This window comes from Onychostruthus taczanowskii, unplaced genomic scaffold (assembly GCF_017590055.1).
Source record: "Onychostruthus taczanowskii isolate IOZ18803 unplaced genomic scaffold, ASM1759005v1 scaffold1, whole genome shotgun sequence".
Taxonomy (NCBI): domain Eukaryota; kingdom Metazoa; phylum Chordata; class Aves; order Passeriformes; family Passeridae; genus Onychostruthus; species Onychostruthus taczanowskii.
The window spans coordinates 27,306,974-27,320,846 of NW_024496525.1; the positions used below are offsets into that span (position 1 = coordinate 27,306,974).

The window sequence follows — 13,873 nt, forward strand, 5'->3', positions numbered from 1 at the left end:
AGATGTAATGCACTCTCTCCTTCTCCCGTGAGCTGTGTGAAGTTGTAGCCACTTTTAAAGCTGTGTTAATAAAGCTCTAGTCTCACACAATTAAAAAATAAATAAATTAAGAAGAAGGAAAAGTAAAACTCTGCTGTTCCATGCTTTTCGTGTATGTCTAATACACTTTATCTTTTGCAAAAATCATGGCTTTAAAACAATAATTTTCCGTAACTACTTCAGGAATACTTTGCAATAGTAAGATTAATTGTAATACACAGATAATAAGAGTTCTATCCATTTAGAGGTTTTAAGATAATGGACCTTGAATAGAGTCCAGATTTTCCAAATACCTCTCTTTGGAACAGAACCCATGGTTGCTATTTAAAAAAAGTACTGTCAGTGATTATTAGCTTCTTTTGAGCTGTGCAAAGAAAGCCTTAAGAAGCAAGGATCCAAACAAACTTGACTTTAATGTGGTGTAATTTTTTTAGAAAACTCAATTCATATGAACTTGGGATAAAATGTTATGTGTTCTTTAAGTTTTTCAGGTTATTCCTTTGTAACATGTATTCAGTGTGAGATAAAACCCCAGATTATGATCACAACACCTCATGTTTTTCTAAATCAAAATTTCAACTGCTAAAGTGATCTGCAGATTGGGGAACTGTTTCAAGTTGTGTATGGATTAGTAACAGTATTCTTGTGTTAATACAAGAATACATTTTTTCTACTACTGGAGACATTTTATAATATATAATATACAAGAAGGCAATACCTTATGAGGATATTTACATGTCTGCTTTACATGGTCTTTCTTGCTCTTGAGATCAACTGCTAATTTTCATAATTTTTTTATTTTTTCAGAAAAGAAGAAAGGCAGCAGCTGCAGCCAGTGAGAGCACTGAGGCAAAAATGGATGATTCAGGAAGTCCAAAGAAAAAGAAAGCTGCTATTTCTAGTAAGTCAAAAGATTGTTCTGACAGTCACATGTACTGGTGTGGCAGGATACCTTGGCTAAAGTCCAGACCCTCACACAGCCACTTGCTCCCCTCCGCAGTGGGACAGAAGGAGAAAATAGGATGAGAAAACCTATTAATTAAAACAAAGATGAAGAAATCTTTTACTGTTTACTGTTTTGGACAAATCAGACTCAACTTGGGGAAAATAAATGTAAATATATTGCAAATTTAAAATAAATTTGGATAGCGACAAACATTAAAACAACACCTTTCATTTGCTTTCCCCCAAACTCAGCCTAACTTTAAACTCTACCACTCTTGTTCAGTGCAGGGGTCCTGGAGGGGAAGTGTGCTGTGGTCTCTGCTGCTCCTTCATCCTTACATTTTCCCCCTGCTCCAGTGTGGGCTCTGTTTTGGGTTGTAGTCTTTCAGGGGGAAAAAAAAAAAAAAAAAAAAAAAGAAGGTGGTCCAGTTTTTTTCAGGAAATATCAATTTTTTCCAGGTTGGGCTCTCACATGAGTTGCAGGGGATATCTCCTCCATTCTGGGTCCTTCCTGAGCTACAGGGAATATGCACTCTTATGCAATGGAATACCACTTCCACCTCTGACTTTGGTGTTCTGTCTGCTGTTTCCCCCTCTTCTCACTGCACTGCTACTCCCTTTCTACCTGTCCAGTGATTTGTTTTTTGTCCTTTCTTAAATCTTTCCACAGAGGTGCCACAAACAAATTTGGCTCAGCTTTGGCCTACAGTGGGCTTGTTTTGAAGCTTTGGCCTGCAGTGAGTTTGTAGTGGAGCCAGCTGGAAAGGGCTGTGTCAGGTACAGGAGAGCAGCTGGCCTCTCCCCACAGAAGCTAGCCCTCAGCTTACCAAAACCCAGCCACATAAAATACCCAATAGAACCTTTAGCAGTTCAAGTGCTTTTGATCTTTTGTAATTTCTTGTTAGATTAACTTTGTTAAATAACTTAGAATATTTCAACTTTCTGTGTAAGAAAGGATTATGCTCCAATTAAGTAGTGCCCAAAGCTGGTGAAATTGCTAGGTGATAAAAATTGGTAGCTGAACCAATGTATTTGCATTTTGCCATTCTGTGCTCATTCTCACTTTTGTGCTCCTGTCTTGTCCAGTTCACTGTTAGAACATGCTGACTCCTCAGGATTCCTCTGCACAGTGTTAAAGCCAAAGGCTAGCAGCAGAAGCTTCCAAAAGCAAGCATGTTTAAAGTCAAGGAAAGGATTATCTATAAGGATAGAAAATGCTGAAGCTATTATTTCAGTGTAATTTGGCATAGTTTCAGTGCAGTATGGAAAAAGTCATGGACAGATAAAGTAGGATTATTGAAAATCCAATGTGAGAAATCTTCAATAGATCTGTATAGGGAAAGCTGGTGGTGAGTGTCCAGTTAAACTGCTTTATGGATCCAGCTTTGTAGTTCCTTTATGTAAATGTGAACTGAATTCAAGTAATAGCAAAGATATTTTTCCTAAAGAATTTTTGATTTATAATTTTAAGTAAAATACCAGATGTTGTCTGTGGTCAAATAGTCTAAAAATAAAGCAGTAGGACTGAAGTCTACACCAAAACAAATGTCCTTGTTTAAAAACAGTTTGATGGAGAATGGGAATGGGAAACTGTAAGCTTTCAAAGACAGTAATAATATTGGTGAGTTTTGGATTTACCCTGGTGTACTTACTCAAATTTTGGGGCACAAAGTACAAGGAATAAAGCTAATGTTATTCCAGGAGGTAACTCTGCTTTGGTCATTTTCAGCTGTTCATATTATAGAATTTTAATCGTTAAGGCCAATGATTATTTCTGGTTTTTGAATATGTATTTACTTACTGATTTCAGTTTATTATAAATTCTCTAGGTTTGTCAGTGGCTGAAAAAGTATTAATTGGATTATACTTTCTTTCAAAGGAATAGGATGATGCTGACACAGTTTTCGCGTTTATGCTTATATGATGCTGACACAGTTTTAGCATTTTAGATATAATTTAAGACTTTTTAACAAAATACTTAATACAGTTGACTATTTTCTGGTTGTGATTTGATGCACATGCGCAGAACATACTTTCTTTTCTTATATTATACTACTTTTTCCTGGGATTGTAGATTGAAATTCTTATAGAAAGAGATGGAAAAGAACTTGAAGAATTGCAGTCCAGGTGGTAACATCAGCTTTTTCTAAACAATGAGGTTTTTTCAGATCAAGTGAAGGTATTTGGGAGGCAGTATAGATTTTCAACATAAGCTTAAATGAGAAAAACTTGCTAGTTCAATAAAGTTAGAGATGAAATGGTTCTAATTTCACCTTTTTACACTACTCAATTTAATGAATACCAAGTAGAGGGAGTACATAAAATGCTTTCAGGTGAAATGTGATAGATGTACTTACTCATTTGGTTCTCTCCAAATTTGGAATTAAAAACTTCACCAACTACTACATGATTCATAAACCTGTGTTGAAGGAAAGGGTAACTGTATCATAATAGTTTCTGATTCTGATGCTTTCAGAGTTTGAAAAGGACTGATTATTATAGAAATACTTAAAACTGTGTTTCCAAATCTGACTAGTTTTGTGTTACCATGGACTTGTTTCTCCATTAAATGGTTTTTCCTGTGACTTAAAAAAAAAAAAATCCTGAAAATCCTGAAGTTCAGTAAAATGGATATTTTCCTGATACCTCTTAGTTGTACAATTTGAGGTTGAGTCATCCAGGAATGCTTTAAAAGTTGTTGAAACTCTATATTATTGGTTTCTAAGAGGCACAAATATGGTGGAATGGTGGTTGCTCTTCAGGTATTCAAACAACAACTCATAAATGTTTCAACAAAAAGCAATAGCAAGAGCTGTGCAGCCTCTTGCTGTTCAGCTTATCAGCATTAACCACATCTGACTATGCAGTTTGTCTTGTCCAGTCCAAAAGATGAGTTGTCCCCAAAAGATCCTGATCAGCTATGTGGCATTTTGAGTACCCTAAGGTGCTCAGTGGCCATAGGAAGTCTGCCAGTATTGAAATCTGCTGGGGCTGGGGAGCCCCCAGACTTGGAGGAGGAGGAAGAACGAATTGTTTGAGGACCTTCAAAAGCTACTTAAATTAGAAAAGGTGTGGTAGGAGGTGCTTTTAATGTTAAAGATTATTAAATATTATGGATAGGGAGGTTAAAATAGATTTGGTTTACATTTAATTTATCTTTGTGGTTCTTCATGAATAGTAGGGCTTTTTCTGCAATTTACAAGTGACAAATTCAGTGAGAATTACTTTGAACATGTGCCACTAATTATAATAAAGAGAAAAAATTAGTGTCCAACATGTAAAATATGGGAGTGTTACTGTGTACTTCTGTGTGTGCTTGGAACACAGTTCTTTATTTAATCTACCTTTATGTTTTGGGCTTGTTTCTGTACAATATTTTCAGATCATTTCTAGCACTTAACCACATTTAAAATTTAAGTAATTTATGCTCCCTTTTAACACTTAATGGGACTTTCTTGTGTTTGCTGCTAATAAAAAGTATTAAAACAATACCTCTTGTAACAAAAATTTTCCATGTGTAAGGTTTTGTATAATGACTTTACATGTAGAGGTAAGTAATTTAAGAAAAAAGGTTTTGTCTGGTTTTTTGGTTGTTTTTCTGTGACCTGAAGATGAATTGCAGTATGTTGAACAAGTAAGTATTGCAATTCAGACTCAGATATAAAATTTGCAAGGGAAATTTTTCTACAGGGAAGAAAAATCATACTGCAGAGACTCAGATTTTTACAGGGAACTAACCTTTTGCAGGATTGCAAGTAATGTTTTGAATTAAACTGCCTTCTTCCTGCAAATTGCTGTGTGGCAAAGAGGAAGGTTAATTTCAGACACATGCTGTATGGGACAAATGATTTCTGTTTATGTACAATTGTGTTTTGAAATATCTTCAGTGAAGCAATTTTTGCAAATAGAAGTAAACCAGTTTCAGTTTCATCTGGAACAATTTTATATGAAAATTTTTAAAAGAACATTCATATATTTGATGTTATCTGTAAGAAATACACAGGCATAAAATCATAAATAATGATTCTTATGTTCTGATGTTTTTCCTTATGAGAATATGAAAAGTATTTGCTTTATTTGTTGCAGGAAAGGGAGTACTTGGCAGAACAGAGTAGCTAAAGCTAAGCTCCATCTCACAATTTCACTGACTTTTCTCTCTCATCCCCACCCCACAGTCATATATTTACTGGAATTCAAGTCCATATTTGCATTCTTCTGGCCTCATTTTTTTTCTGAGTTGTATTTCTGAATTCCTGTAGAAAAAGTGCTGCTGAGAAAACAGAAAAAGGCAACTAACCACAACTACTATTTGTCGCCCGTGCAATTTCTTCAGCAGCTTCAGAGCACTGAAAAATGCTGGTCTGGGAAGTGTTATTCACCAGGTTTTTTCAGTTAGGCAGGGGTTTCCTGGCTGAACTGGGAAAGAGCTTGTCAGAGGACTCTTCCTTAAAGGAAGGAAGAGTTTTCTTAAAAGAAGACTTGATCTTCTTACACTCTTCTTAAAAGAAGATTTTGTCTTTTATCTTCTTTAAAAGAAAAGTATCTCTTCATTGGCACCATATTCAAAGTGCCCAAAGTGGTTGGAGAATGTTGGTGTTTAACTCATTAAATACTGCAGCCTGGCCTAAGTTCCCATTTGATGTTTGCTCTGTTTTCAGATATTCTAACCTATGATATAACTTAGCAGCCACCTAAATCCTACCTGATTTTATCTGCTCAGTTGTTGTGTTTTCATGTTTCCAAATCTCTCACTGTCCTCCTTTTCATCAAAGAAGGCAATTTAAACAGGAAAGTAGTGGCTTTGTTTTTACCAAAGGAACTTCCGTAATTTTATAAAAACGTTAATTTTTTCACTTGAGCACAGTTTTATTTCTTAGTTGTAAGACTTGTGTAGTTCTAAAACAGTGTACCTGGAATTGGAAGATGAGAAGGGACATCAAGAAGAGATCTGCTCTATACATCAGTCTAATCAATTTATGTTGGTATCAATCTTGATAGATGCCAATATTTTATCTTAAAACCTGTATGATTATTCTAAAACTTCCCTGGTCAACACCACATGTAATACTTAGTTGTCCTTACTATTACAAAGGATTTAATAACGGGGAGTATTTTAATATTTTTATTACCTAATATGAATTTCCCTTAAGCTTAGTAGTTGTTCTAGCCACTGTGGACATGAAAATCACACTTATTTTATGCAGTGACCTTTTGCACATTCTATGTCTCCCTTTTTTCCTTTTTTTACTCTCTTCAGATAAACTAATTAAATTCCATGTTTTCTTCTTGTTTTTGTTAGAGAACTGGAAACCACTTTTTCTCCCCATTTTTCTCAGACCTTTTTTGTAGGACAGAGCCCAGAACTATACACAGTACTGCTGGGTTTCTTTTGTAAAGCTTTGTTTTGCATTGTTCTCTGCCTCCTTGATTCACCCAAGCTGACTCACTGAGCTTCAATGATCAGTGACTCCCACTCCTCAAAGGCTGTTGTCTTAAGCAAGCAGCTTCTTTCTTCAGGAGTTCCATGAACTTTGGTTTTGCTTTTCTTTACCTGAACACTTGACATGGATTGTGGAATTATATATATAGTTTTACAAGCAAGAACTGAAGTAGTTAGGCATACTATCTTCAAGGAGGAATTTAAGAAAAAAAAAATTACGTGACTAGGAGATGAAAAATATTTCATTGTTACCGTATATGCAAAAAGGTAGAAATTTTTATTATGCGTAATATTTTTTTGTCAAAGTGACTGCAGTTGAATGCGATTCACAGAAATAAGCAGTGACATTTTGTTTTCTTCCTTTTCCCTGGTAGTAGGCAGGCAAGAATCAGAGTGCAGGTAGGTTTTTATTATTACTTTTAGGTATGGTCTTTTTGAACAACCTGCCTGCCAGGTTTACTAGAATCTTATTTAGATGGGATTATTCCTTACCTTTGTTAATAAAATATTGTCAAGTGATAGTTTGGATCTGTAGGCACTGTTGCACTGATAGCTGAGCTGATTTAACAGCTGACATGGCAAAACAAAAATCTTCCTTTCTTTTTCACCTGTGTGCCTTCTACCTCCCCTTGTGTAGACTCCATTCAGAATGCTCTAAGATGCCACAGGTCACTAAACTGTGAGAATACCAGACCAAAATTTTGTTGCTAAGTGTCCCAGTTTCAGCTGGGATAGAGTTAATTTTCTTTGTAGTAGCTGGTGAAGTGCTGTGTTTTGGATTCAGTGTGAGAATAATGTGGATAACACAGATGTTTTGGCTGTTGCTGAGTAGTGCTTACCCTAAGTCAAGGACTTTCCAGTTTCCTGTGCTCTGCCAATGAGGAGCTTCACAAGAAGCCAGGAGGGAGCACAGCCAGGCCAGCTGATCCAAACTGGCCAGAGGGATATTCGATACCATGGAATGTTATAGCCAGTATATAAATTGGGGGAGTTGGCTGGGAGGGGCCAGTTACTGCTGCGGGTCAGGCTGGGCATCAATCAGTGAGTGATGAGCTCTTGTATTGTGCATCACTTGTGGGTTGGGGTTTTTTTACATGTGTGATAATTAATCTCTTTATTTTTACTTTTTTTTTTTAAATTATTATGTTTTATTTTATTGTAATTATTAAACTGTTCCTATTTCAATCCATGGGATTTTTTTCCCCTTTTTCCAATTCTCCTCCACTTCTCACTGGGAAGGGAGGGGGATTGAGTGAATGAATTCTGCATGGTAGGGAGTTACTGTCTGGGGTTAAATTGTGATCCCAGAGCTGGATGAGCTTAGCACAAGATCCAAAAAATAGCTTAATACTGGAAAGCATTATAAAAGTAAAAATTTGGCACATGGGGAGGAAGGAGGGGTGTAGATTTTGTAGAGGATCTAATTCATTTGGTGAAGATGAGCTAAAAAATGACTCAACTGTATGTGATGATACTCTTGGAGAAGTTGAGCTGAACAACATGTTTTTTAGGTGAAGGTCAGTGTCCAGAACTAGTTAAAGATTCTCCTCTGTCCATAGCATGTTCCCCATCTCCACTTAAAGCTCAATGAATGATTTGATTTGAGCTATACTTTTAAAAACTGAAGGGTTTTTTTTTATTATCTATTTTTATTTTATTTAACACACAGTTTGTCTTTTGGTTTGTTTGAATTGCAGATGCAATTGCTGCCAGAACACAGAAGATGACCTCTCCAAAACCCAAGAAGACCACAGCAACCAGAAAGAGAGTCCAGAAGTAAATAATATATGGAGCAACAAATTAAGTTGCTCTGTGGCTCATTTCCGATTTTTTTTTTGTTGTTGTTGGTAGCACTGGAATCTTTTTCTTTCCTTTTTAAATGATAAATCCTGTAAAAACATGGACTGCTGTTTGTACCTGTTTTTGAAGAATAAATGTTTTATTAAAATATTTGCATAATTTATATACATGTAAATACTAATGCAAAATTTTGCCAACTTCTGAAGTGGGATGCATTTTTATTCTTTATATACATGAATTCATGTCTTAAAGGCAAACTAAAAAAGAGTGCTTTTTCCCTGCTTTGTAATGTAGAGATAAAGCCTTATTTAATGTTTTCATTATGGATACTGTATAAGAAACAGCAGTGTTGCATCTGATTTTTCACAGTTCTGAGTAAAGTCATATTGGTGGTCACTTAAATGCACACTGAGATGAATCTGAAAAAGCATAAATAGTTTTTAAATATGTTTCAAGTGTTTGAATTAAAAATAGAGCGTAAGGCAAAAATCATGTCCTTCCATTCTAGTTTGTATAAAATGCATTTAATTCTTTGGAAGACAGGTACTGAATTTTAGCCCCTTTTTTTGCATAGTATTTGTGTTTGTATCACTTTTCCAATTATTCACAGTTTCTCTGGAAAGAAAGAGACCAGAATTTCAGACAAAGGGCCCAGGGCAAAGAAAGGATCAAACCAAAAGCCGATGCCTATTCTCAACCACCACCTCAGGTTTCCTTTTTATATTAGTGAAAAGACTAGAATATAATTGTGAGTAACTTTATGCAGGATCTAGTACCAGTGAAGTATTGTCTCTCTGCTTCCCACAGCAATAGTGGTTTACCTGTTTAATACTTGAGGAACATGAAATCTTCCAAATCCTTTTGTACAAGCACTTCCTTGGTTAGCTTTGAGTCCTCTATTCAGAGTTGTAGGTCAAAAAATAGACTGTTGAATTCCAGTGTGAATTCAACTGGAATTCAGCGTTGCTACTTTTCATATATCTACTGCAACATACACATAATAAGACATGAACATCATTCTTATCAGGGCAACCAAAAGTTTGGCAAACCAAAAGGAATCCATATGAGCCAGTGAGAGTGTATTCGTGTGGATGTCCAGCTTGCTTGATGGTATAATGCCTGAGTAGCAACTCATGAGATTAAATGAATATGTTGTAGCATGAAACGTTGAATGAATGAATGATGAGGTTATGTTTGAAACAAGGGAATCCATTGTTTTGAAATAAAACTGGAATACCATATTTAAGAGGTGCTTTCTCATTTCTGTTGACTGTTAGGTTTGTTTTCCTGGGTATTAGCAAAGTGTGGCTGACAACTTTAAGCGTAGCATTCTTTTCATTTCAGATGTAAAAATAGGATTGCTAAAACCTCTCTCATGTTTAAAACTCCTCAAATCAAACTATCATTTTAATGACTTTGTTTAATCATTTTGTTCAGAAAGTACGTTGCACTGTTCTGAGTAGCTATTGTCAGGAAGGCATACTGTATTCTCTTCCTTGCCACATACTCGAAGTTAATGTCATTCTTTTGTACTTCAGTTGTCTGACATTTTGATTTTTTTAGTAACTTATTTACCAGTAAACTTCCTTTGATTACTTTCCAAGTTTTCAAGCAGTGTGTTTTCTTTTGACACCACCAAAGCCAAATGGAACAAACAGTTATTTCCATATATTTGAAAAGAATGTTTTGAGGTACGAATTTCATAAGCCACCCCTACCTCCTCCCACCCCAAAAATTTCCCGGAAAAAGATGTCCTGGCAGGTGTTCTGTGAAGGAAAAGGGTGCTTTTTATTCAAGGTGAATATTGTTTCAGGGCTTGTCTCTGCTCACAAGGCACTGCAAAGCCCCAGGCTCCAGCTCGCTGTAACTGCAGTAGTGTTTAAAGCGTGGGACGGGCAGGAGGAGCGGAGGGGAAGGCTGTGATCATACCCGCAGCGCTGCCGTATGGATCACATACAGTGCGTGCTTGCACACACGTGTTCCCTCTGCTTTGCAAAGCGCTGATGGGGAAATACAGCACTTGTCGAGAGGCGGAGGGTGCAGTCGGATTTTGTTGACATCCCCGTTTGAAAGTAAAGCTCCTAACACAAAAGAAGCAAGCTGCCTTTAGACTGCATTTACTGCTCTTGATGACTCCAGTTGTGTGTAAATATTAGAAAACAGCAGGGTCCTGCATTCCAAGAATCACTTGAGCAGTGCCATGAAGACAAGTGTCCTTACTAGTATTGTAGTCATACTCCCAAGCTCTCCTGCTGTTTCTAATCTGTGCGTGCAGCCGTGAAAAAACTGGACTGACATTTACAGGCACAGCAGGGAGACGCTTGAGAAGGGAATGTTAAAGACTCCGCTACCTATGTTTCAAAGTGGCCACCATACATGATAAATCTTCACAGGAGAACTAGTCAGCACTTCAGCTGATGGTGTAATGAGGATATTGATAATGAAGCACAGAATGCTTCTTTTAGTGCTTGAATATTTTGCAGACAGATTGTTTATATTTTCCCCTAATCTAAAATATCTGGAGAGACAGTCAAATTCAGAATGGATATAACATATTTTTTAGATGGTGATGGTTTGATAATTTTTACAGGATTGTTTTCCAATAAGTTAATATAAAATAATAATTCCCAATATTTGCTGCAGCTAGCATTAAGAAGGGGGTCAGTTGCTTTCCTGAGTAGTTTGACAGACTTTTCTCACTGTTTTGTCCCAGTGAGCTGCCAGATTTGGGATGCCATAATACCAGTAATGCAATTAGGTTTTCTGCACGTTGTCTGGTTGACTTCTCAGTTAAGAGTTTCTTTCCCTTTGGGAATAAGACTAGACAGACTGTCATTTGCTGTTACTAATTCTGCTTAGCATTATCACTGGAGCTTTTTTGTAATTAGCTATCTTAGTTGGCTCTTAAATTTTAATAGCCAATTGAAGCTACATTTTAGCCAAGTTCCATATCTAAATTGCATTCAGTCCATTAACAAAGTTGGTTAAAAGGCTATTAAAACAAAAGCCAATATATGGTGGTTAGCACTTACATCTTTGCAGCAGTAGTACTACCAGCCTTCAATGAATATTCTCAAGAAATGGCACTTCCTTTTAGAAAGGAAGTGCACAAAGAATGACCAAAGTTTTTTTTGGGAACAAAGGCTGATATGCAGAATACTTATAGAAAAAGTAAATAAGTTGAAGTGTGTCCTTTCTGAACGAAGGTGGGAAAGATGGCAGGGGGAGATGTAGAAGAGGGCAATTAATGGTTCTGCTCAGATTTGACAGGTTCTGGAAAAGCCAAATAAATGTAATGATGTTTTTCTCCATTTCAGCTGATCAAAATTATTAGCAAAACCATCTGAAGCACCTTCTGGTGGAATTGTCATCTTGCTGAGTTTAGTTTGTAAAACATCCTGCCAGACATTAAAAAAACTGTAAGCCTGCCAGCACATAGGCTCAGAGCACCACTTCTCTAATTGATAGACCCTATAATTTTCTTTTTTTACTGAAGATCATGGCTGGATACCTCAGCCTCCCATGTAATTTAATGTAGCATCAGTCTGAATTTTTTATCCCTAGTAGCATTTGTTTAAATTAGCTTTTTCTCCTCTTTTCTTTCTTAAGGTGTAGACAGGAGATTAACTGCCTTTGGTTCATCCTGTGACTAATAATGCATTTCTCAGACTTTTTTGCTTTAAAGAAAAATCTTTACTTTTGGGAAGACGTCAGATAATAACGCTGCTGTGGCTTTAACAGAGAGTCTACCAGTTGCTGATGAGCTGTTTCAAGGATGGATTACAGTGCCCTATATAGGTGATGATAGGTGAGTATCAGTAGCTTCATTGTAGGAGGTGTGAGGCAGACTCCAGATTGTGTCTTAATAACCAGTATATATCTGCTTTTGCCAGCATATGTAGTGGGACATCTAAAGTAGAGTGTCCAAGTTTTACCAGTTCTGCTGTAAAACAGAACACAGAGCTGGTGCTCTGAACAAGAGTCAGATCCCATTGCTTGTAGTGGCACTGCAACATCAAACTGACTGGGAAAGCTCTGTGGGAGTAAATACCAATTTCTTTACCTCCCATGTTGTTTTTGGGGCTTCTGGGCTCTTTGCAAAGATGAGGTAGTAAAAGTGAGAAGGAATCTGTTCTTTGTGAGAAGTGATTTTCATTATGTCCTTTCTCAAGGGCAGAGAAAAAGCAGATGTGGTGGGACCAACATTTTTGAAAAGTCCTGGAGTCCTAGTTGGGATCTTAGATAGCTTTATGCAACTGCATGCTAACTCATAGGCATTTCAGTTTTCTTCACTCATATTATCAAGATTCAGCAGCTGAAGATTTAGAAAGTTGATTCCATGAATTTGATCTGTCATTTAAGTTCTTTATCTCCATGAATGGTACCTCTATAGCAGCAGTTTGGGGTTTAGAAACATGCAACAGCTCTAACTGGCTGCTACAATTCAGCTACTTTTCTCTGCATGGATGTGCCATGTTTTTAAATACGAAATGGCAAACAGTATTGCACTGGTACTTTCTGGAGTCTGTGTTTCATCTTGTCCTACCAAAACTTGTCTTCTTCCAGATTGTTGCATATCTTGCCCATGTCGTCTTCCATGCCAGATTTTAATGCCCTTGCATTTAGTTCTGCATACAAATACCTGAAATTGTGAAATGGCTCTCAAGTTTCACAGCTTCCTAAGCTGCTGTATGTGAAGCTTTTTCTTCCCCATTGAGAATGCTGCAACAAGTCAAAATTGAGGTTTTGCATTTTCTCAGGAGTACCCCTAAGAGTAAAGGAGTTGTGGAGGAGCTGTCATTTGATAGGAGAAAGATTGTCTTCCATATTTCTACCCCTTGTCTTAGAAGGTCAGCTTTCCAACCTTGCAGACCTCAGCTGCTGTGATGGGCTTTCATAAGTATATTAAAAAGAAAAGTGATGAGAACACAGTGAGACAGCTGTGAAGTGTAGTAAAAGTGAAAAGAAAATATACATTTTTATGAACTTTCCTGAATTAATTCCTTTTGCCAGACCACTCCAAACAGGAAGAAGCTGGCACAGTGGGAATCTGCATCTGCAGCTTCTGAGAGAAGAAAAATTCTTCCTTGGCAAATGGAGCTAGAAGCCCAGAAAATTAAGGATTAATATGTTCATTTATACAGAAGCAGTGAGAACACAATAACATGAAATACAACCAAGGAGGATGCATTTAAAAGACAAAAGAGCCCTGGAAGGGACGGTACTTAGCTTTGTTCAGAATGCAAACTCTAACATGCAGTTCTGGGAATTGGTGAATTGCACAGCTTAATGTTAAAAGAAATTACTTCGTACCACAACTAATACACGAGCTGTGCCTTGAAAACCTGAAGGTACTTTCTCTTTCTGCCAGGAGAGGAGTGGAACACTGGATCTACTTGAAAGTAAGTAACCCTCCAGCTAATTTTGTCTATCTGCTGCTAAACCTGAACAAAAACAGTGTAAGTAATAAATTGAATTCCTTTCTGAAAAGAGATATATCTATAAAAAAATAATAATGCCTTTATTCTTACATTCTCACTAATCTCTCATTGTGGAGCTGTTTGCTTTGGATTGGTGAGAGTGGATCTGCAGTAGCAAATGTGCAGTCCCTTACTCAGTTCTAACAATACTTGGTAGCCACAGTGAAAA

At 36.8% G+C, this 13,873-nt stretch overlaps 1 protein-coding gene across 2 annotated transcripts in view; it reads left to right on the forward strand.

Annotated features, from left to right (window-relative positions):
* The window catches only part of VRK1 (VRK serine/threonine kinase 1), a 30,743-nt gene extending 20,930 nt beyond the window's left edge, over positions 1–9,813 (forward strand). For both annotated transcript variants that reach the window (XM_041402020.1, XM_041402028.1), the window contains exons 12-13: positions 847–940; positions 8,122–9,813. In XM_041402020.1, the coding sequence (XP_041257954.1) occupies positions 847–940; positions 8,122–8,204 (177 nt within the window). In that variant the 3' untranslated portion in view covers positions 8,205–9,813. The remainder of the gene's footprint in view (positions 1–846; positions 941–8,121) is intronic.
* Positions 9,814–13,873: the final 4,060 nt, after the last annotated feature.